Genomic DNA, 24,633 nt, shown 5'->3' with positions numbered 1-24,633 from the left:
GACCGAGCTCCTCACCCTATCTCTAAGGGTGCGCCCGGCCACCCTGCGGAGAAAGCTCATTTCGGCCGCCTGTATCCGGGATCTTGCCCTTTCACCTATGGTTACCTGAAGCTCTCCATGAGGACAAATCATGAAGTGAAACAGTGATATAAACAGGACGTGAAAAGGGAAATGTGATGGCCTTGTCATGTGATGTGCGCTTGCAGTACAAACAAAATTACTTTTCACATTTCTCTTTGTCCCTATTTAAGTCGGTGTATAAATAAAATCCCCTCTGAACCTGCTAGAGAAGGTTATTGAGATGCAACCAGCAAACAACAGTAATTCAAAACAAGGAGTTATGAATTGCATTGAAGAACAGGGGGCAGATTAAGAGATAATTACCATAAAAATACATCACCTGCACTAAACTGTGGACCTAGGCTTCTGCTTTTGAGTAATGGACCTATAAAAGCCCAAGGGAGAATAAAAACAGCCCACACTAAGCTCCGTAAAACTTTCAGTCGTGACTTGCCCAAGAAGCGACACAGTCCAATCTGTTTATGGAGCTTATGCTGAGGCAGTTGCTCAGCTGAGATAGTGGGCCACCCTGACAGGACACTTTAAGACTGCATCAGTTTATCAAACAGGGCTGTACATGACAGCAGTGGGCATCTTTTTTTTTTTTTTAAGGCTCATTTCAGTTTCTGCACTGTCTGCCAGGTTCAGGTTGTCTAATTATTTAGACCTACAAAAGCAGGGGGATCCAGAAAAAAAAAATGTTATACTGAAATCTGACTGTGTGCTGGGTTCAAATTTACACCATGAACCAGCAGATGGCAGGACAGAGAGCAAGAAAGAAAAGGTCTCGCTCTTTTTAATTAAATTGTCGACAAGTTTATTTCATTCTGGGGTGAATTACCCTCCAAGGTTTGGATCAAAGGATAAACTTTGGCTTATGCTGAAGACTTTTTCAGTGCATTAGTGAACAAAGAAAGATGCTGAAAAAGCAAGCCCAGCACAATGTAGAGGAAAGAAAAGAGGCAATCTTAACTCTGGCATGATGCAAACTGCGTCTGACAAGCATCAAAACCTGCAATTGGGTTCAGACAAAGTCTTGCATAAGCAGCCCTGTTCCTATGTTCAAAAGAAACTTTTATGTACTACCTAAGCTGTCTGTAGGCCAGGTGTACTGTACATGTATACATGTTTCTGCACCTATGTGTGTGCTCATGCATGTCCATATATTTAATTTTAGTGTGTACAGCAGTTCCCTTGGTGTTTGTGTTTACACGCCAGGCCTCCGTTCTGTGACTCACAGCGACATTGATTTATGCATGGCCTGGGTGTGTGTGTGCTTGCACACATATACCAGCTATAATTGGTATTCAAATCTCCTCCCACAAGTACATCCAACTGCTGCAGTTTTTCAACCACCAAAGCCCCAGCCAAGGTCCAAACATCATGATGGGGAACAAGCTCAAACGGATGGCTCTCATTGCACACATTCATATAAACTAATGGAGGTGATTTAATGCACACAGCGATAAGGCACGTGGTAATGGAGGTATAAGAAAGGATTGATGAGGAGGTAGAAGAATGAAAGTGATGGAAGGAGGACTGGTAGCGAATGTGGGTAAGCAAGAACCAGAGGTGGAGTTAACAGCATTTGTTACTGTACACGGGGGTGCAGGTTTGGTCTACAGTTGTGATGGATCAGCCACCCCCACAAAGACATACAGTCTGAGCCCAAACACACAGCACTGACTCTGTGTGTGCCTGAGTCCCTCCGGCCTGCCCGTCAGACACAGTGAAGTCTTTACGGCCTCTTTTCTTCCCCTCTTTCCTTGTATTTTTCTGCCTTTCTTGTTCTCTCCAGCTTCCAGTCCCTCTGTCCCTTGTTTGTTGTTCAAAGGAGGGCCAAGTCTCCCAACCTTGCCATCTTCACAGCACCCTCTCAATCTATCTGTCCACTCATCCATCTATCTGCCCAATCAGTATGCTGGCATAATAACAACTGCAATCCCCTATCCCCTCCCCTTTTCCTTTCCTCTAGATTGGTTTTGCCATTTTTTCTGTAGAAGAAAAATGACACAAGACATGTGGATTTGTTATCAGAAATACAGGTTTTTTTTATGCATGCGATGCGCAGAATGTTCAGAAACAGACTGTTTTCTTACACTTCCTCCTCTCTCTCCTTTTACCATTCACCCCCTGCCTGCAACACCCCACCACCCTCCAGCCCCCTGTCTCTCCAGGCCCCTGTCAGTGGCTAGATTAATGACAGTGATCAGTGAGCAGCCCCCAGCAGAGGCTGCCTGCAGCTCAGGCAAAACCTGTCACTATAAGCAACGCATACACACATGCACACAAACATAAAGCACATTTACATGCAGCACACAAGCACACTCATATATGAAACACACTTGCTCAAACCTAAACCTTTTACATAGTACTTAGACTAACATCCAGAGCCTACAAGCTTGTGCACATAAAATCAACCACTGTTCCTGGAGCAGACGTACAAATAGATACAGACACCCATACAAGGGAAGAAATCAATACACAGGCCATGGTGAGGTTGGTATCAGTGCCGCCTGGAGAATAGCTATGGAGCAATGTAGTACTCCCCATATATAAGAAACATTAACACAACAGTATGGCACAGGGCTGACTATGACAGTGCCCGACCTAGCACTTAACCCTTTCGCTGCTTCGAAACAATGTAAACAAAGCCCCATAGAGCAAAACAACCGCAGGACACAAACCAGTGAGGCAACATCTGTGTACACTTCATCATTACCATTCCTGTTCAGTCAAATTCATTGAAGGTTTGGGTGGAATTTAATAACATTACTAGTCTGTATTTCAATCCACATCAAAGCAGATGGCACAAAATACCATGAGACTAAACTTGTTCAAAGTCAGGGTTGAGCCTAATCAAAATCCCTATTTTTGTAGCAGATGTTATAGAGTAGTGACCATGAAATATATTGTGCCAACAAGAGAGCAATACAGGACTATCCCAGACCGAGATGTTCTAACTGGGAGTATATAAGAAACAAAGGCACTGCAGGTGCCGTCACACGGCTTTGCAATAGATTGTTAGATGCTACTGTATCTGATAAGGTGAGGTCTCAAAGGCCCTGTAGCCCTTCACACTATTGCAGAATAAAAAAGCGCCTGGTGTGACACGCGTCTGGCCCACTGCGGGCATTTGTTATGAAGCTCTCATGTGGCTGACAGAATATTCAGTCGGAGCTCTCTACATGGTGGTATGCACAGGCGACGCATACCACAGACTTGTCCAGTAACACATAGCACCGATTATAAAATATATCCCAGTCTCAGTCTGTCCGGAGAGAATGATCAAAATCCTGTGACGCACGACGGTCAATAGGGCATGGAGTGATTTCATTAAGTATTTCTACGTGGGAAAAAAGTAACAGCGAACCGACGCCCTTCACTTTCGCTTTCATTGTAAGGAGTTTGTGGTATTTCCAGCTTATCTATTTCGAGAAGGGGTCAAGGCAGTGACTCATTTCCAAGTAACAATAGGGATGTAGCCCAGACTTGCGCAATGTGCTTTGATAATAATTGCCTACTGCTGGTCCGTAAGATGACTGTAAACTATAGTATCTGCACGTGTTTTTGCCCCGCGGTGCGCTCCTCCTTCTTCCACAAGCCAGAATACACTCGGCGCATTTTGTGCGTTATTCAGCTCCATCTCGGAGGACTTGCAAACTTGCACAGAAAAGCCTCAACGCATCGAGAAACACTCTTCCCATTCACATCACATTCGTTCACTCTCTCGTTCGAGCCTTACCGGAGCGCACCAAGCAGGCGACTGTGATGATGGTGAGAGGGACGCAGTAGTTCCACACGGTCCGGAAAGCCATGGCTGTCGCTGATATTCCCCTCAGATCTTTTCCTAGTGGTATTCCTCTTCCTTGGAGAAATCAGAGTGACATGAACCCACAAGTTCACTCTCCCACACCGCCTTCAGCGTCTGTGTATTATTGGCGTGTGTGTGTGTGAGCGTGAGCGCGTGCCACTGCGCGTGAACCACTGTGTGCTTTAGCAGGCGCTCAGTGCATGCCAACAGGATTTTACATAATAACGTTCCCTCTCTTACAAACCCACTTTGTGTTCTAGTGATGGCTTGGCCGGTTTTTCTTGGTTACTTTACAATGTAAAGATATTTTTTAAAAATCTTTTCAATGGGGCGGGGCCTATGTGTCTTTTTAACCAATTGCAGAAAGCCGGAGCAGGTGGAGGGGTGTGCGGAAGAGAAAGCGGGGCTGGGCTTTAAAAATAAATAGGCTATATGGGAGAAGGCAGGGGAGGGAAGGGGCGCTGCGTCTTACAATTAATTGAAATCAATTCCCTCTAAATGTGATTGATAACCAACATTAATTTTCCGAAGCAAATAACCAGTTTGTTTCAAATTCAGTTCCACGGAGCATAAATGTGAGGCACAAAGATTAAGTTGACGAAATTGAAACAGATGTTTATTGTTGAACAGACAATGATGTTGCAATCATATATTGTATTCTCTAGTCAATTGGGAAACGATTATGCAGATCTATCGGTACGTGTATTATGTGTACTGACTCATCTGCATGTCAGTAATCAGGTGCACTCACCTTGGCTGGCACGATGACAAACAAATTCTGCAAGATTTTTTTGTTTGCTTACTTGGTGATAAAACTAGAGTAAATCCACTGACAAATCAGCTCATACGTGCAGCATTCTCAAGGTGTATTGAGATTAAGGGACATTTTGTTGCAGAAGCTGCTTGGCTCTAAAATGTGTATCATCAAGGACTCATCAAGAGCAATGAACAGACCTGAGTGGGCTCGTTTAAATCACCGTTTACAGTGACGGTAATGGCCCGGAACAAAAACTTGTGCTCTGGACAAACCAGTGTTTCTGCTCATCTGTAGTCAGGGCTTATTAGGTGCTGCTAAAGGGGCTGTTTAACTTTACCCTCATGCTGTAGACACAGTTTGCCCATAATTGTGTTTTCCAGTCAGAGAGGGCTGCTCCACTATGAAAACTGTTTCTCTCTCTCTCGCTCTGTCTCTAACTCCCTAGTCTGGTGTTATACCATGGTCTTTTGGCTCCAGAGCTGGTCTTTTTGAAACTGTATCTCTGGTGCCCTCTCCAGGTAACATCAGGGATAGCGCGTCATTGGTCTCAAATCAGTCTCAAATTTGCTTTGCCCTCTCTCTCATCTGTCACCAATCCTCCAGACACGTGGGTCAGTTTGGTTCAAGCAGTCAGAAAGGTTCAGTCAGGCAGTAAAGCATCAAAGCAGTCTATTAGCATTAATATTAATATGTCTGCCCTTGACTTTCATAAAGTTACTTTGAACTCTTGCCTGACTGACTTCAACTTGTGAATGTGTGAAATCTTAGTTTCAGCTTGCAGCTCTCTCCGTTGTCCACATAAATTTCAATCTTGTTGTTTTGGTGACAATAATATCTGCCCCATTCATTCCTTAATTTCCATCCCATAGCTTTTTTTGATGTGAGTCTCTGTGTGTGTGTATTTGTTCCCGTTGGCAGGGAACATGGGTAGCAGCTCCCCCTGCACCAGATGGGGCATTGTCAGAAAGTAATGAGGGAAAAACACCTGCTTCTTCACTGAGCTCCACTCCTTCATTTTCAGCCATTTGATACAACATATGCAGGATGCACATACAAAACCAAGTGACCGTGACGAGAACAGCAGTGGGTGATGGCATACAGTTACAAATGCCTGGCACTTTGTTGTGTTAGTCACTGAGGTGACATAACTCCCCTTTACATATAGGTTAATGTACTGAGGGCAGCCAGAATGCTTGCCTACCTGACTTGCTGAATTTAATAGAACAGATGTGCATCCTTGTCCTGTTAGGATCCTGCCTGCATCAGATGCTGCTCTGTATTCTCTGTACAGCTCCTGCATTGCCCCAAGCTGTTGTCCAGTGGTTTATCCATGAGGCACCATCAAGGTCAAAATGTCACTGTAAACTACACCTCTCTCCCTCCCGACCAGAGCCTCGTACCTCAGGGACAGCTCCACTGTGTGAAATGTTCTGATACAAAACCTTGTCTTTTCTGGCCAACCGGATGAAGCCACAGGACCAAAGCTCACCAGGGAATATGTAGCTTTTTACTCATGACTGGCTCAAAGGCCAAAACAAAATGGACCTCACTGGCATTTCACATGCAGGAGAACATTTTAAACTTATAACACTGTATTTTGTCCTACAGAGCATGTCTTTTAGTTTTGGTTACAGTCTCCCTGTCTGCTGTCTTGTATTTGCTTGTGCTTGATTTAACACATAAAGAAAGCAGAACTTTGTAGGGTTGAGAAAAAATACAAGGAGTCTGTAAAATGCTTGACAAAGAATGGCTGCAGCAGAGGCGAGCTGTACAGGGGGATTGAATAATCAGTTTAATAACATTATCCTGGATGTGCTCTGTGGCGCATGCACCCATTAATGGAGTGTCATTGTTAAACTGCCGCTTCGCCGATTATTAACGACGGCCTACGGTCAACCACACACTGATAATAAAACCACATAAAATCCAACATAACTTCAACAGACAAGCGTAATGAAATTCTCAGCATTATGAGCAGGGTTATGGTAATAAGGGATGGTGCTGCTATGGCACAGTGTTAAGGGTTACAAGGCAACGGAGGAGAAAATTAAAAAGATCAAGGTGTATTCTGTGATGGTTGTTTTGGGGGGAAGTCAGAAGAAACAATCTTGTTCTGTTAAAATAGAACTAGCAGTGGCTGAGCCTGCTTGCTCTTACAATGCATTGGCAGTTTCAAGGTTACCTGATTTTACAGTTATTTTCACTCTGTGTAAGTGTGAGTCTTTAGTTCATACATGTGTTTGTGAGCTGAACTGAGTGCAAATGGTCTTTTGTGCTTACAGGCTTATAACAAAACCACGAGCATGCACAGGCACAGTGCTTCAAGTAAAGGTCATTGCTTCAGAGTAAGGTCTTACAGATAGAGGGGGAAGGTTGGTAAACAAGCTGATGCAAGCTTACGATGGCACTGGATCGAGAAGATGTGTGGTGAAGTGAGTACGTGTGTCCGGCTTTTACCACATTGTCAATACTCCCAACTTCTTTTGTATCTCTAACATGGAACAAAATCACAGGAGGATAAAAATACTATTTTCTGAAAGCCATTTAATATCAGAGAAACCGAACAACCAAACAGTAAATTAAACAGTAGAGTGCAATGTGTTTGAGATTATAATATTTTCACAGATGCTTTGAGCTGGTTCTGCTTTGTGAAAAATGTTGAAAGGGAAGCAGATCAGCAAAATAAAACCTCATCCGGTCACCTAAATGTTTCATTTGTAATACACAACCAAGCAATTTGCAACAGAAAGGAGAGAACTGCATGTGAGTGTTTACAGCTCTTACACTACACAAGACTCATCCCCTGTTGTTTTACTAAGAATGAAGCTCCCCATTTTTCAAATACCACAATAAATGAAAGAAAACTGCCCACCTTTTTGTCCACGATGCATAACGGCATTCTACAGCCACAAGCAAAGCAGCTTCTGCGCCTCTAAAGCAATCATTTTCACTTCACACCCAGATTGTTCCAATTTTGATTTTTTTTTTCTCCCTACAGTCTCCGAGTAGGGAGAGTACAGTCTCCCTACAGTCTGTTATCCCTCATTGCCTCCCTCTCACCTCCCCCATTTCCCCCCAGTACCCTATTCTTCCTATTTAAGTATCCTTTTTATGCCATCCCAAATTTTCTGGCCACCCACTACGCCTTGCTTGCCCCCCCCTCCCCCATCTCATCCATCCACCTGCCTGTGCAGTCACACCAGAGGCTGGTTGTCTCCACAGGTGGAGGGCACGGACTCCACACTGGTTTTGTAGATAGGCTTTTTCTGGGACCGGTCATCACTGGGGAGAAAAAGGGAGAGACGGGAAGACAGTAGAGCACGATTATCAGTATATCGACCTCCCAGTAGGCACTAGAAAAGTATAAGTGAGGAAATTACAGACTAGAACTCAGAGATGTAGCCACACCTGGCTGTTGAGGTAAAAGTCGATTTGTCTCTGTGCACACATACTTGCATTTTCATGGCAGCACAAGCTCAGCCATGTTTTTAAGAAATTAACACTGAAGACACTGAAGTCACGTATGAAGCAAGCTCTTATGAACACTGGGCCACATTCACCAACATCTTCCTAAGTGTTTTCTTAAACGTATTCATAGGTTGTTCTTAAGAAAGGTCCTAAGAAAAGTCTGTCTGATTCATGAACGTGTTCTTAAACTGCAGAATTGTTTACACTTGTGTTCTTATATTGATGACTCCGTGTTTCTAAGTTCAAAGTATGTGCCAGTTCTTCCTAACTGCCATAGGGTAACACACCACCAATGCCCAGAAAAGGGCATGAGACTGCAGCACAGTGTGCACACAGGAATGTCAACCAGAAACAGAAAGAGAAAGCCAGGAATGCTACAACGGTACACTGGGATGCTCTTACTTGTTCAGTGAACACTGTATAAGGTGAAGGGCGCACAACTGATTAAGTTAAAAGATGGTTTGTTTGGTTTGAGAGACACTGACCAGTAATAATGGGAAAAAAAAAAAAAAAAAAAAATAAAAATAAATAATAATAATAATAATAATAATAATAATAATAATAATAATAACAAAACTGTTATTGTAACTTAGGTCTTATGAGATCTTATAACTGTAGAACTGAAGAAAACTAAATAATCCATTATTTCACACGTCAGCGCTCAAATGTGCGAAAGCGTGCTCCTGAGTTGTGCGTAGATTCTGTTCTTACTTAAGAACAAATCTCAGATCAGAAAATACTGGTGAATGCCAGTATCTTTGTGAAAACTTTGTAAGCAGGTTTTACGAACAAATTTATTCTTAATAACGTTTGGATGCCGTGACCCCGTTCGGGACTAAGCGGTATAGAAAATGAGATGAGAACGTTTGGATGAGACCCACAGTATTTTGAAAATGCTATTTTTTCAGCCCATATGGAAAAGGAGTTAATGAGCGAAGCCGCATGGTGTCATGTTGCACGTTAACATGCTGCCAGCATATTTGCTTATTGGTACTTTTACTAATGTGTATCATTGTTGTGGCTTTTTTTCATAAACTATTATGCAATTAAGCCTGGTGCTATTAGCCCAGGTTTTTCATGTGCAGAAAGTGTGTGGAAAAACACAGGGGAGGAGGGAGCATGAAAGAGCTTGAGAATGGGGTTGAGTAGATCTAACCTGCTAAGCCAGAATGTGATATTCAGCATGAATAATGCTTTTTAAAACACAGACAACACAGGCTCTAGTCTGCATATGTATGGAAAGGTTTCTTGCAAGAAGATTTGACATACATAACACACATACACACACACACACTGTGTGAAGTATACCCCACTGTGCACAGGGGTGTACAAAATACACACACTGTAACTGAAATGGCCTTGGTTCTATCATATGCGACAGAATGACATATTGCAGCAACAGCCATATCTGTAATATAAAGTGAAACTACAGGAGGAGAGACCAGGGCCGAGTTAGGAAAGTGAGTGTGGATAAAGCACTGTAAAAGAAATGAAACAAACACGCAGGATACATGCACACAAATTCACTCACACTCAGAGCCATGTTATCTATCAGATTTTGAACATGATTTAAGATGAAGATCACAAGCAAACAACAAAGTGCTCAGACAGTGGGTTCTTACATGGGTCCTTTGTGGGTCTTGGCCTGCTTGGCCCTGCGGCATAGGAATACAGTCATGGAGAGGATGAACACCAAGAGAGCCACAACTGCCGCCAAGGTCATCAGAATGAGGTGGCCATTAGTAGACTCATACCAGGCGGCATTCTCTGTGGGACACATCAGTGAGACATGGAAAAATATGCATCACATAGAATCCAAAATCATCAAAACAATGAGCTTCCTCTCCCAAGGCAAAGCTTCTAAAGGCAACTTTGTGTTTGTTTGAGCAAAAAAGGACCGTCTATCTAGAGTTCAGACAGTTCTAGTCCACCTACAACACTGATCTTCAAGCGGTCTGCCTGTTACAGTTTTAAAAAGTGGCTAACTCTCTCCTTCATGTGCTTTATTAAATGTATTTAAACATAAAATATGATAGATTAAGGTTAAGGTGATCTGAAGGAGCAACAAACATATGATTTGCGTGTTCATTTATACAATAATTCCTAATGTTTAGAGAAATTCTTGGCAGCTGAAGTCATACATGTTTGCAACAAGACTGTTTGCTGAAGGTCTGTACTGCGACTGTAGTAGTACTTCAAAGCGACAGCAGTGATGATCAACGTTTGTTCACCACACCTTCAGGGATGAGCAAACATTATTCCAGCATCTAGAAATTATTACCATTTTAATTAGTACAAGTGCTTCAGAGAAGATACTGGAAACACTGTGCAACATAGTGACCAATGAGTCAATTGCAGCAGTAATAAGATAACTTGATCATAATAAATAACATGCTTTGGCTTAATTGTATTTTTAGAGGAGGCCTAATTTCAGTGATTGAAATCACAAGGCTTATGAATTTTGCTGAGTGAGAGGACGGTGTTTAAAAACTGAAGTGCATTAACACAGCGCAGGGATCTCTCAGGTCACAGATAAAAATGAAGACAGATGTAGTGCTGTAAATTGGATTAGTTATAATGTTGTAATAAAATTAGCCTTTTGCTTAAATCACTTACAATCATCATGTTTCATGAGAAAGAGGCTCATACAGATTCAGACAAACTATGACTCCATAGACATGCATCTACAAAAGATAGACAACTGCACCTCTAATCAAAGATTATCTGCCCACTTTACTCATCATAATATAAAGAACTCTATACTTTGTGCATCTAAATCTCAATATCCTTTGGAGCAAGTCACCTTGCAAAAAATGGCACAAGTGTTTCTATCTTCTCTTGTGCTCTAGAGTGCACTTGTGTTTGACTTTGTCTGACTTAATATTTCTCTCAAAGGAGAAAAACAACATCAGGTAGAACAATTGTTTCTTTCATAAGTGAAGCTTATGAGAAAGGTCAATAAGGAAGATCTCTTCCTTCACATTCTGCTTGTCCACCGCGGATTGACGTGGGCTGTTAATTTTGGATCAATTTCTGTTCCTACTCTGGTTTCCCATGCTGTCAAAAGGTCCCTCCACCTTCTATCCTGACGTCACCTTATCTGACTAATGATCCTTCTGCCTGTGTCAGTCACTAGCTGCCGTTCTTTAAATATTTTGATTCATCTCGCTTATCCTATAGACCAATGGTTGTGCAACCTGCCTTCACCCCAACATCATCGTAATCTCATGCATTTACAGTATACGTCACCATTACATGTCATTAACTTTCTCCCGTAGTTTGTCCCCTCTCTCTCCCTGTACCTTTCTGCAGGTATCCCTGGCTCTACGTTTCTGATGAGTAGTCACCGACTTCACTAGCCTGCCCAGTGTTTGTTTGGTGTGTCCTGATGCTTTTCTTTTCTTATCTCTGTCCTCTCTCCACTCACCCCAATTGGTCAAGGCAGTACAGCCACCCACCGAGAGCCAGAGTCTGTCGAAGGTTTGTTCCGTTAAAGGGAATTTCTTTCCCTCCCCACTGTCACCAAGCGCTTGCTCAAGGGGGATTTGTTGGGATTCTCTCTATCAGTGTAAGGTCTAGGCTTTACTATGCCTTGAGATTATTTTGTTATGATTTGGCACTCTACAAATAAATTGAATTGAACTGCTCCAAAACAGCGCATAGACTCTAGGGATCATCCTATCTCCTATCTTTATGAGGACCTACGCCTAATGTAGACACAGAGTCTAATCACCAAAATTAATTCTTTGTGTTGCTCAATCCAATAAATTTAGTTATTCTGATCCATTTGATCTCTCCTTATTAACTTATAATTATCATCCTATCCTCTAAGGTTAGTGCAGCTCTGTCTGTTTTATTTTAAATGTATTATGTCCTCCATCATGATCATCTTGTTTTTATCTGGCATTTTAGAGGTCATTTCATTTGGGACTTCTTTGTCACCTTTTTAATGTGAGTGGTTTTCATAAATGTCAGCTTTCATTGTGAGAGCATCTGACTCTCCTTCCTACTTTTTATCATTTCTGTGGCAGGAGGATTCCACCTAAACTTTCTTAGAAATTCACGTCATTAAAGGTTTCACACAAATGACAAGGTCTGCATGTGCTTCTGATGAGGTACAGTAATTTCCCCCAAACACCTGACCTTTCTGGTCCATTTGAGTGGCTGACTGAAGAGGAACTAGAACAAAACATTTTTCATCTTTGCTTAGAGAGTGTCATCAACTGACTTTCGCAACAGTTACAAAGCAAGTCCAAACCTGTTTTAAAAAAGAGGCAATGAAAAACAATCACTCTAGTCTCAGTCAATACAAAGCACAAAAGGCCAGGGACAGAAAGTTTTCTCTTACCAGATAGCACTGTGATGCTGATGGTGCGTTTCTTGCTGAATGAATCCACAGACGGATGCTCAGCCGTGCAAGTGTACTGTCCTTCATCCATCGCAGTCACCTTCCTCAAGATGAAGGCAGGATCCAGTCGTTACCCGGAGAGTGAAAGAGCATAATGAAGTGAAACAAACAGGGCAAAAAATGTTTTGTTAGCTGTATTAACTGCAGTACAGAGAATCTACAAATTCATACAAATTAAAATTGTGCTTAACTGAGAGCAAAGGGAGGAAGAAAATTGGACAATACAAACTGATAAAAGGAGAAAACAGTCAGATGTGAAGAGTGCAGTGAGGAAAAGAAAAGGATATAAAGGACATAGAAAGTGCTACTTTGGCTGACTTGTGAAAAGAGGGACAAAGACAGAGAGTGAACAGGAACAAGATAGAAACAGAGAGACTGGCAACGGTAGTGGGTCAGAGAGAGAAAGAGAGAAATGTAGCAGATATTTCTGTGCGGCCCGATGACAGCAGTCCCAAATGAAGTGTATTTACCTGAGCAGTAATCCCAGTGAATGAATAGACATCAACACAAGTCAATAACCCAGATAACACCATCATCCGCAAAGAATGATGCTGCAACAACACACTGCTAACACCACACATAATGAGATGGCTAGGGATCAGGATGAATTGTTGACTCAAAAATAGCATCAGTATTAGGAGAAAGAACCTAACATGGGAGGAAACAAATAATAGCCCAAACACTGGGATTGGAAAACAAACAAACATGGAGGAGGGGGGTAAAAAAAGACATTACAACATGCAAATGATTTGGCTCCTGGGAGCTGCAGCTCCTGCCAGGAAAGTCCATTTCAATTTGAATGGATCTGAATTAAGAGGATTTCCCATAAAGGCCAGGTCTGGCCAAAGCAGCATTTTGTATGCAAATCCACTGGCTCCCGAAGCAGTGGCCTGTTTCTGCCTCTGTCCTGCTGTCATTACCAGGTGCCAGTGCGCCCCCGGCAACTGTCTGTCAAAGTGGGCCATTCTGATGGCACTTTCTGTCCCACATTCATTCCTGTCATAGGTACAGTGGACTTACACACAAATAAACAAAGACACATTTGCAAATACTCCCACCAAATCTTCCAGTTCATCTTATCATTTCCTTGAATCTGTCATCCCTCTTTTCCAAAGGTCCAATGACTTATGTAAATAGAAAATGACTAGCTCGACAGGTGGATCAAGAGTGCTGGTGTGCTAAATGATTTCACGCCGTGACGAAGCTGTCAAGCATGCTGGCAATAATTACTGTTCATCATAAAAGTGGCAATGCTTTATAGTCAGCAAATAATAACAATCACCTAAAGGATTGCATATCATCATGTGGAGGACAAACAGTATTATAGCAGTATAAAATGTCCACCGCATTGGATTTGGACTTGTAAGTCCATTTAAAGCCCAGATTAGCAGTGACCCTTTAACAAGCATATTAACTTCAAGCCAAGTTATCACGAAAGCAACAAAAGGGGAAGCATGGCAATTATGTCTGCCCATCCCCATGATATAACTTCATCACTGCATGGCTACATTTCACCAGTGCTCCGCTGCTGCTGGTGGTAGTCATGATTTTAATGACACCTTGAATGAGTAAAACCATTTTCTCACCACAAGAACACAGTTTTCTTGTTCTGTGTACCTGCTGCCAAACTGGCATTTCACAATGAGATGTCTTCATTTCCTTTCTGGTGAGGGTTTCTTAGCTCAGCAAAAAGCCTAGCTGAACAATTCAATACCGGTTAACCAAACACTTCAAAAAAATCATTAGAAATCTATCCATATAATTGTTTTCAGGCTGACTGGCTCTTGTCTAGACCTCATTAAACTATTAATCCCTCTGTAAGAGTGCAAGCTGCAAAATCCCCAGCAAGAGTGGGCCTAAGTCAACCGGTCACTTAAACACAGAGCAATTCTTCTGTGGAGGGGATGGAAAGATGACAGGTGGGAAGAAACAAGTGGCTTGACAAAGTCAGGGAGGGAAACGGAGACATGGTACAGCATGAGAGGAAATTAAGTGAATGCTTAAACAAAGCCTAAAGAAACCTAGAGAGAGCAGGGAGAAATAAAGACATCATAACGACAGTGGAGGGAGGAAGCTGCAGAGAGAACGGCAGGTTTCCAGAAGCATAATGAGGACACTGCAACTGTGCATATTCCTGAGGCTTTTTCACCTCTTTTTGCCAGAAGTAGTTTGGCTCCTCCGATGAGCTGGCAGAGCACTTCAACACCACATCATCCCCCGGATGCACCCTCAGCTCCTGTGAGAGATCTAGGTATCTCGTGTAACCTGCCCTGGACACTGACACCTCTCCCAAATCTAAAGCGGAGTGGGAATGAGTAGGCATGATCGGGCTTTAATGAGGCAAGAAATGGAATGTATACTGACATTACTTCTTCATGAGTTTCTGATATGATGGAACATATGTTTGCAATGGTAGCAGCTGGTAAACACTCCGATCTTATGAGTACATTGGCTCAAGTATGAAAGCTTCCCTCTGGTAAAGACTGAACAAAGCAATCAATAATAATGATAATAGGCTTCATCTTATCAACATCTTTAGAGAGGCAGTGTTGTGAATAATGGCTCATTTTCTCTTCCATCTCAATAGATGGCCCACGTCCATCCAGCTCCTGCTTCTCTTCCTTTCTGTCTCTTTCACTCCTGTAGTCCATTCTAATCTTTGCTTCTTATTGATTCTCCCCATGAGGCTGGGGGGCCTATCAAACAGCAGCACGGTCGATTTGATGGCCACTCAGAAGATACAGCAGGGGAATGTGTCTTTGCTTTGTTGTGTATTCTCTGTGGCTGCATTGCATGGGTACGTCTTGTGTTAACTATTATTGTGTTTTTCTCTCCACCGTGAAGAAAGCTGTGTCCACAGTATTTGTCTTTACCTCCTGCTGGTTGTAAATATGAAGAAAATGGCATGGTTTTAGTTTTTCTGTTCAGCTTTCTCACCTATACTGTTTACCAATGTAAGTTTTGGTGTTTTTATGCCTCTTTCTTTCCTAATAAAGTCAGTATTCTCAGCTATGCAATTCCTTGTCTAACTGGAAAGTGAAAATCATACAGTGTGTATCTATTTGCAAGTCATATTTATATAGCTCTTTGTCAGATTCCTCCAGAAATATCTTTGACATCTGTAGAACCACATGAAAAATGTAAGGCTTCTTCATTTGGAAAATGGAAAGTGTCAAAGAGTTGCAGTTCTACAGACTTTCAGCAGACAGTTCCAACACCACTCGTACCCACAATAACCCAGACACTCACAGAATACTTTGAAGGTCAGCGGTTGGGAGACATTGTCTGGCGCAGTCACATTTTCAGAGTCAGACACACATCGGTAGGGCCCCTCAGAGAACCTCCCTGCATAGTGGATATACAGTACTAGACTGTTTGTCGTCTGCTCAATAAATGGAGACATACGCCAAGAGAAGCACCATCTCTCATAAACTGGATGCCAGCTCTCCATGTACTGGTAAAGAGAATGAAAGAAAAAGTGGAAACAAAAACAGACAGAGGAATTAACTTTGTGATTTACTTTTAAGGGTAGAGGAATGTGCATTACTGCAAACTACAGAAATAGTACAATAGTTCTGTGAGCTTACTAAGTTTAGAATATGTTGATCTTGCAATAAAGTTGTTCTATACACTGCAAGTGTTGACCTTTTCAGCTTGTTTTTTCTGATATGCACCTTGGCAGTGGGTGAGATTGAGCAAGAAGCTTCTGCTTTGCCTTAAGTTTAGAGATTTTTAAGTTGTTCAACCATAATCACAAGAAACTGAGGTTATAGTGAAATAAAAAGATAATTAAGAAAGTAGAGGCAAATGCACATAAGCCACACAGCAGTATGCTGTTTGCTGTGATATTTAAATAGAGCGCATTAGTTTAGCCTGTGAATTTTATGACATGATAATGTTCACTGAATATTTTATGCTTGAATAACCGAATATTTAACAACTTTACATAGACTCAAACAATAACAATAAAATATCTGAGGACTCTGGCCTTTCTTACCACCACTACAGTGTTATAAGCAAAGCTTTTGGTGAAAGGAGGGTCCTGAGCTTTTGAAATGCACCACTGTTTTCTCTCACACCCACCCAACCATTTGTTCCTGCGACTCACCTTGGAAAAGACCTCAAAGTGGACCTGACTGATGTTCAATTCCGAGTCTGAGTACAGACACTCCAGTTGTATGGGCTGACCTTCCAGGACCGGCTCAGTTGGCCCTTTAATGAGCAAAGTGGCTGCATGTGGACAGAGATTAAAGATGAGGGTTACTGATCACAACATGAATAGACAGAGGGTCCAGGAGTGAAGGCCAGCTGATCTGTGCTGGGGATCTAGCTGCTGTTCTGGGCAGCACGTTCAAAACAGCCTCTCCATTTCCCTGATATTTGTTTCTGTGGTCACATGACCAGCAACAGATTATTCTGTTTTACTAACATGGCTGACAACAAAGGTGATTATTTTTCCCATTTCAGACATGAATTACTAGACAATACACACAGTTTACAATATATAACAGTTAACAACTGAATATGAGGTTGACCTTGGCTTGCACTGTATACATAAAATATTTAACTGTTCTTCTTGACAGTCTCTTGATAATTCCACCAACATTTTCTGCTTCAGTCTGAGCTGTGTAACCTCCAGGGGAAACCCATCAGTGTGACAGAGGAGAAAATAAAGCCTTTCCTCTGGAGGACATGCAAACTCAGAGACAGACAGGCAAGCAAACAGGAAAGCTGACTGGCACACGCACACGCACACACACTACACAATTCCAGGAACAGCAGCAGTATGAATACAGTATATTCGAGACAAACACCAGAACAGATTCTGTACAGACAGTACAACTGTTTAAAGTTATTATAGTCGGTTGTATAACAGTAAATAGGCCTATGAGAAAAAAAATCATATTTACCAGAAGTGCCATGAGTAAGAACAACTAGTGCAACCACCAGAAGCACTTTCATGGCTGCGAAAATCCCCTTCAGTGGCTTATCAGAAAAGACGGTACGCAGTCCTTCGTTGTTTCTAACCTGAAGAGAAAGTTTGCTCACTATTTATCTGTAGCACGGTGTGGGCGTGGCTTTCATTATTGGGTTTTTTTCAGGAAGTGCGTACAAAATTGTCTTTATTTCTGGAAGCACACATAAACATGTATGAATTCAAATTATTATACAACCAAAAATAAGCCTTACGTCTACAGTCTTATAACCTCTGGCGATGTTCATAAAAACTTTAAACGAAGAAACCGCCGCTCCTCCGACAATTAAGTGCGCTCCGAATGCGTCATTTGTCTCCAAGGGAAGTCAGGCCTATCATGTTTTCGCCGTGAGCTTGTTATTGTTTTTCAGAAGTTAAACTGACCTGACGTGTTTCCACAGAGGTTTGGGGTTTTCCGGCGTGATATGTAACCCTGAACAAGCAAACATTGTACGCTTCCCTTGTTGCGACTCTTCACTGGTTAGCTGTTAACCTGAGACAGGAGACAGGGAGTCTCAGAGACAGATTGATGTGCTCCGACTTTAGACTGACTGACTGATGAGAGACTAAAATATACGTATAGCCTACATGTTTAGCTTTTTTTGTAAAAGTAGCAATACCACAGTGTAAAAATGCTCTGTTACAAGTAAAGGTCTTGCATTCAAAATGATACTTAAGTAAAAGTACCAAAGTATTAGCTGAAAATATACTTAATGTGCTAAAAGTAAAAGTACTCATTATGCAAAATGGCAAAGTCTACGTTGGTGTTATTGATGTATTATTGCGTACATCACATTTACTGGTAAAGATAGAGCTAATTTGAACTACCTTATATGATTATAATTTGATTTACTGCTGGGTAGTTTGTGAATTTTACAGAGTATCAATAAATATTATGAATATACTGTATTTTGTTTTATTAACCTCTTTCTGAAAAGTAACTAGTAGTTATCAAATAAATGTAGTTTTCTCTGAAATGTAGTGAAGTCAAAGTATGAAAAGCAGAAAAGTAGATACCTACAACTTGTACTTATGTACAGTACTTGAGTAAATACTTTTCATCTCTGCTTGCGCCTCTGCATATACCTCTAAAATCTTAAATTTAACAATACCTGTCAAATAATCAAAATAAGCTACACTGACTTTTTCTGCTAAAAACACTGTAACCATTGGCTGCAAACTAAAGAACCAATTCATTCTTGGGAGACCTTTTGCTAAGGCAGAGTGTCTCTCCCACTTAGTCTGTGCTTTGTTATCTTCTTATTAAATAAGAGTTTTCACTGATCTAGATAGCAGGCTGCTTCGTATGACTTAAGATTAAGACTGATTAAACCACATTAACTTGCATTTGTGTGCAGCTCTCTGAAGGTGATTTGGAAGCATTAAATTGCCTGGGTTTCCTGCATACATTTTATAATCATGTAAACTAAGACATATTTTCTATCTTTAGTATTATATTTGCATGCTTATTCTATTATTAGCATATGCTAGTCCTCTGGTGTAATTGTGTACTGAATTAGTCGATTAACAGAAAATTATAACTCATAAATCAGCTGTACTTTTTATCTTGGAAGCAGAATTGCGGCAGTTGCGGTCACTACACTGTATCCACTGTGACTAGTTCTGCACACTGTCCAGCAGGTGGCAGCGCAGCCTATAGGCGTCATGTTCTCTTTCCACATCCATGCAGGAAATAGTTATAAACAAAGCGGAAGTAAGGGGGGGAAATTTCTCTGTCGAGGTTTCCATCTGAGCAGAAGCAGTTAGAAGCGGTGTTTCTGTATCAATCGCGTACACTGTTGTCGAAACATGGATAGATAGTGTTTGTTTAACTGGGTAAGTTGGCAATTTAACGTGCAAATTCCCGATGCAGCGAGTATAAAGCTGCACTGCTAGGTTAGCTGCTAGTGTTAGAACGCCCGGCTAATGTCTGAGCTTGATAGCTGCTATTGTTTTTAGCACATAACATGTTAGCAGCGATATTACTTGTTTATTTTATTTGTTAGAACGACACAGCCACTGACAGGTTACCAATGTGGTGGTTTTATTGAACGATCGTATTATTTTACCAACTAGGTTGTTCTTTTGATTAGATGCCGTTAGCGTTGTTCTATAGCTAAACTGCTACATGTGTTGGAGTTCAATATCAAATTGTATAATAACTGTACTAGTAGTTCAGGTAACATACAATTTGATATTGTAAAAGAAGGATAATTAAACATATGAACAGAATCTTCCAGATCCAAGTTTAAAAAGTACTTGACAAGGGAAAGATTAAACCACAAGCACTGTAATTATTAAACTAAAGTCATGTAAGTAATACTGTAGTTAATACAATAATGTAATATTGCTATTACTGATAATAGTTTTGAATCAAGAATAAGCAAGGCTATTAAACTTTCCTCCCACAATTCTAACTTATAAGTACAAGTGTAACTTTTATTTTATAGTGTTAATTATATGATTTCTGTCTTTTTACCCCAGATTTACAGACGTGGCCCCTGTGAAAAGATAATCCATCACACCTGTGTCCTTCTTGGTCTCTCACCCCGCACACTGACAGATACACCACAGACAGGACACAGTAATTCTACCTTCTGTGAACCCTAGTCTCCCCGCCTTTCTTGTGGCCATCAGGATGGCTAACAGCACCGCACAAACTTTTAAGGTTTTGGGGGGCCCTGGCCCTGCTGGCAGAAGTAGTCCAGAAGGATCTCAGGTGGGTCCACTGTTATTCACCGAATCCAAAGACATTGCTGCTGGGCTGGGTTACTACACCAGCGTCTGGACAGAGTCCCATTCACTTGCTGTCTGGAAAACACAGAAAAAAAGAGAGTAACTTTCCTAGTACAGTTACATATATGTCATGCAATTTTCTACCAGTTATTATTCCAAAATTCCTGGACATTTGCCACTTATTAATTTATAATAAGAATTAATCCTCTTTAACATTAGCGCTACCTACAATGCAGAATAATTGCATAGGCCCAGTACATATTTTGTCTTCCACCCTCAAATGACAGATTATATTGTATGTTGTGACTGGTCTGTTTGAAACTGTTTGGCATCTTTTATAAATATCAGTGTTAACTCCTTTTCTGGGCCTTTACTCTAAATGTAAAAGAAGAAAAGGTCTGTTCTGTACTAGTTTATGCCATCATTTGAATACTGTAGAGAGCTCAACATCTGCACACCTGTGAGCTTTTATAACTAAGGGAATGAATACATATGCTTTGTTTCCAGGTGCTCAGCAAGAAGAAACTGCAGGACTTGGTGAGAGAGATTGACCCAAATGAGCAGCTGGATGAGGATGTCGAAGAGGTCTGTATGTTAATTTGAAAGTGCAATTAAAACAACAGTATTTTATAAACATAGGGTAAACATAACGCTAGGCAGATTTTTTTTTTTTTTTTTTTAAACCAGTGAAATTGATACCACTCACATCTTGCATGCTCTTCTTACTCTAAAGCTTCCCTAACCTACTGCCACATCCATCATTTGGAAACTTTAGTCTGGCTGCATTATAAATGATGTGAGCAATTTTTCTTTCCTTTACTAAACATGATTGATGGTTTTCAAAATTCTGGTGTCTTCTCAGATGCTGCTACAAATTGCAGATGACTTTATAGAGAGTGTAGTGACAGCGGCCTGTCAGCTGGCACGCCATCGCAAGTCCAACACCTTGGAGGTGAAGGATGTTCAGTTACATCTTGGTAAGTGACTGGTAGGGATAAGGGTGGATTTAGTCTCTCATCGGGTCATACAAAATATGTCTCAGGTTATTGCAATAAGATGGTTAGCCTGTAATTATTGGCAATAACTGTCACGGAATGTGGATAGTCAAGGTGGTAGTGTAAATTGAAATTATTTTCTTTATATCCCTAATAAAATGGAACCATTTTTGGAAATGAGATTGAAATTAAATTGTGGGAATGTGACATCTTGCTGATAGGCTGAGGTATTCACAAGGTAATGATAACCCTGCTTGCAAGTTTCCTTCTATAAAGGCCTGAGAAGTTCATATAGCCTGGGTCCTGCTGACATTGTGCATTGGTTTTCTCAGAGCGCCAGTGGAACATGTGGATTCCTGGTTATGGCTCAGATGAGATCCGGCCATTCAAGAAGGCCTGCACCACAGAGGCTCACAAACAGGTGAACCATAGAAGACTTCATTTTTATTGGATATGATAGAATGTTCTGGTTAGAGTGCCAGCAAAAGTTGACAGCTGTTGATTTCTAATATTACATTTATGAATATTACTGGTGTGATTTGTTACTAAAATCAGCATACTATAGGGTCTAATTGTTTGCCTTTTTTTTCTTTCATTTCAGAGAATGGCATTGATCCGCAAGACAACAAAAAAATAACTAATGTGTTGTACCCACTCTGTGTACTTCCTTGCTTTTCTTTTTGGTTTCATTTTACTTTTCATCTGGGATTTTTTTTTTTCGGGGGTGCTTTGCCAGCAACATCACACAGCAAATTGTCTCTTATTCTGTTTTGTTGCATTTAAGCTTAACCTGGCAAAACTCTATTCATTGCATTTCTGTCAATAAACATTGTGGAATACATCTTTTTGGATTGTGACCACTGCTGTATCCAGTATGTGTTTTGATATTCTAGAACATTTAGGATGTGAGCATTTTGTAAATCTGTCTGGTTGAAAATTCTAGTGTTATCTTAACTGTCATGTCTGTAAGAGATTATAGCTCCTGTTCATGCACCCAACTTGTATTTTTTAAAAGTAAATAGAGGGTTTATAACACTGCAAATGGTGGCCAAAAATAGTCACTTTTCTTTTGTTGTATGTGCTGTTGTCTCATTACTGTATGTAGTATTTTATTACATTAACACATTTATTTCAATCCTTGTTGTGCATTTTTTTTCTTTACATAAAAAGTGCATCAAAATAGAAATTGTCCTGATATTGAATTCAAACCGAAAACATGAGTGGTTCTGGAGTATGGCTTCATTTGTTAGACTGATGTTTGCCAAGAGCTCTAAAATCACCAAGAGCTATATTTATGTAGATTTTTATTTACTTATTGCTGTTCATTTTAAAATGATTCCTGTTAGAGACCACTTGTTTTCTACTAAATTACTACAGTGTTTTGAAGGATCAAGTGGAGGCAAAACATTTGAAATCATGAAATGTGGTTATTTTAAGTTGTATCTGCAGGCCGCCATGGACACCAATGTACACAACAGGTAATAACATGTCAGTGAATCCTTACCCTGGGTGTCTTGTAGGAAAACTGTACATTATGGTTGGCGAAACAGAGGAGACTGTTCATCAGCCAGATGAACAGTAATTGCTATAGAAACCTCAACATTTCAAAAGAACAATATCCAAAGGCACCCTAGAGTTTCCATTTAATTAATTTTAACAACAGCACCTGAAAACAATCAGTCACTTGCAGGACGCTGTGCAATTAATTGTGATGCAACAAAGCCTCTTCCAGACAACCACTCAGGCCCAAAAGATTAATTCATTTGAAGGTCTGTGGTGATGTCTCTAATCTCAACCAGGGAACTCAAAACCAGCAACACAAACAAGAATTATATTTAAATAAAAAAATGTGTTATCAGGGAAAAGCAGAATGTCCTTGTAGTGCAGTGGCTTCAAACCCCTCAAAATCCCCTTTTTACAAACTATGTGTGGACATGAACTGTGAGCAGCAGCAGTTTGACCACACATTTATCTCTTTATTAGAGAGAAAAACAAATGTTACCCCTCAAGTGGTACAGACTTCAAGGTTGGTAACCTCAGATCCCAAAGCTAATAGTAGAGAAGATGTAGACTGAATTTGGTGGTGACAAAGTCTCATCTTTAGCCACCACTGACTAACTAAGGAAAGCCTCATGATTACATTTAAAAGAACATCAATAAATCAATCACATCTGTTGCTAAATGGGTGACAGTGTCTTCATAATAAACAGTGCAAAATCTGCATTTCAAATCTGTTATGTTTCACGATGGTCACACAGTGTAGTAACACGTCACCACATATTCAGCTCTCAGGGGGCCAAGTCTTGGCTCTCCCATTCCCCAGTCACATCTTAACCACAGCACTTCTTCTTGCTCTGGGGAGCTGTGCTGGGCTGAGCCACATTGGCTCTTTGTAACCGCAGCGTCTGTGGGGCAATGCACTTGATTCCATCCCAGCCCTCTTGCAGCTCTATCTCTCCACTCAAAAGAGCCTGGTAAATCTGTCGTGCGAGGAGCTCAAAAGGCCCTCTCACGTTCTGGCCCGTCTTGGCGGAGGCCTCCACATAGGGCACCCCTAGTTGTCCGGCCAGCTTGTTGACCTCTTCTCGACTCACCACCCTTTCCCCGTGAGCTTCTCGGTCACTCTTTTGGCCCACGAGGATGAACAGAACCTTATACGGTTGTACTCGCTCACACACCTCAGCATGCCACTCCTTAATATTGTCAAAGGAGGCTCGGTTGGTCAAGTCAAACATCAGCAGGACTCCAACGGAGTTGCGGTAGTAAGAACGGGTCACTGACCTTAGGGAGAAAGAGACAAAGGAAAAAACTAAGGGAAAAGGAAGGGAGGATGTTTCAATTTCCACACATCAAAAACACTCATATTGGACAGTGCAGAGTTCAGACTTTACCACCAACTTGTGGTAAACTTGTTCCAGTGAGCAAATAATCAGCTCTCTGCACTGTTTGAGTTCTTTAAGATAAGCAGGTTGACAAAGTGTCTGTCCCTCTTTAAGGAAGCGATAGCCAGTTTTTCTCACAGGAATCATGAATGTCAAAAGGCATGAAGAACAGGCTTAGTGAAGGATCCTCCCAGCTGCTGAAAACTTGCTTCATAATTAGAATACTTATTTAAGAAAGCTAACCTGATTTGCCTGAGCTTTTAGCTGACTCGTGTGGGATTAGCAGGCTACAGATAACCATGCAGAGGGGAGGTAAACACAAACAGGCACAGGCTGCAATTTGTTACAGTTCATTCAACTGGAAAACTGAGATAATGAATTTAGAGACAGAATGAAACATGTTAGTTTTTTTTTAATATGCTGATCATTGAGAATACCTATTTAAAATATGCCTTTTAGCCATTACACTTAGTGCATCTCTGTAAACACTGCATACTGATCTTGTGAGTGAGACAGGGTGGATACAGTCATAACCGAA

General features: G+C 41.1%; 4 protein-coding genes across 5 annotated transcripts in view; 1 reads left to right on the top strand and 3 right to left on the bottom strand.

Annotated features, from left to right (window-relative positions):
* The window catches only part of cadm4 (cell adhesion molecule 4), a 145,653-nt gene extending 141,474 nt beyond the window's left edge, over window positions 1-4,179 (bottom strand). For both annotated transcript variants that reach the window (XM_020590097.1, XM_020590098.1), the window contains exon 1: window positions 3,806-4,179. In XM_020590097.1, coding sequence (XP_020445753.1) covers window positions 3,806-3,878 — 73 coding nt within the window. In that variant the 5' untranslated portion in view covers window positions 3,879-4,179. The remainder of the gene's footprint in view (window positions 1-3,805) is intronic.
* A 2,976-nt stretch (window positions 4,180-7,155) lies between these two features.
* On the bottom strand, window positions 7,156-17,745 carry LOC109954724 (uncharacterized). Its single transcript, XM_020590247.1, is given in 9 exon segments — window positions 7,156-7,913; window positions 9,722-9,866; window positions 12,448-12,553; window positions 12,556-12,583; window positions 14,658-14,802; window positions 15,757-15,961; window positions 16,616-16,737; window positions 17,418-17,535; window positions 17,698-17,745. Coding segments are annotated over 9 exon segments (990 nt in total). The 5' UTR covers window positions 17,731-17,745; the 3' UTR covers window positions 7,156-7,825.
* A 1,423-nt stretch (window positions 17,746-19,168) lies between these two features.
* On the top strand, window positions 19,169-22,250 carry taf12 (TAF12 RNA polymerase II, TATA box binding protein (TBP)-associated factor). The gene is made up of 6 exons (XM_020590152.1): window positions 19,169-19,318; window positions 19,967-20,201; window positions 20,726-20,803; window positions 21,081-21,195; window positions 21,546-21,634; window positions 21,815-22,250. The coding sequence occupies exons 2-6, from the start codon at window positions 20,121-20,123 to the stop codon at window positions 21,848-21,850; spliced, it is 399 nt and encodes a 132-aa protein (XP_020445808.1). The 5' UTR covers window positions 19,169-19,318; window positions 19,967-20,120; the 3' UTR covers window positions 21,851-22,250.
* A 1,293-nt stretch (window positions 22,251-23,543) lies between these two features.
* On the bottom strand, window positions 23,544-24,626 carry LOC109954641 (ras-related protein Rab-39B-like). The gene is made up of 2 exons (XM_020590124.1): window positions 24,592-24,626; window positions 23,544-23,994 (listed from the first exon to the last, which is right to left on the bottom strand). The coding sequence occupies exons 1-2, from the start codon at window positions 24,624-24,626 to the stop codon at window positions 23,544-23,546; spliced, it is 486 nt and encodes a 161-aa protein (XP_020445780.1).
* Window positions 24,627-24,633: the final 7 nt, after the last annotated feature.

This window comes from Monopterus albus, unplaced genomic scaffold (assembly GCF_001952655.1).
Source record: "Monopterus albus unplaced genomic scaffold, M_albus_1.0 scaffold11.1, whole genome shotgun sequence".
Taxonomy (NCBI): Eukaryota; Metazoa; Chordata; class Actinopteri; order Synbranchiformes; family Synbranchidae; genus Monopterus; species Monopterus albus.
The sequence above is the reverse complement of the archived record's forward strand: the minus strand, read 5'-3'. Positions and strand labels throughout refer to the sequence as shown.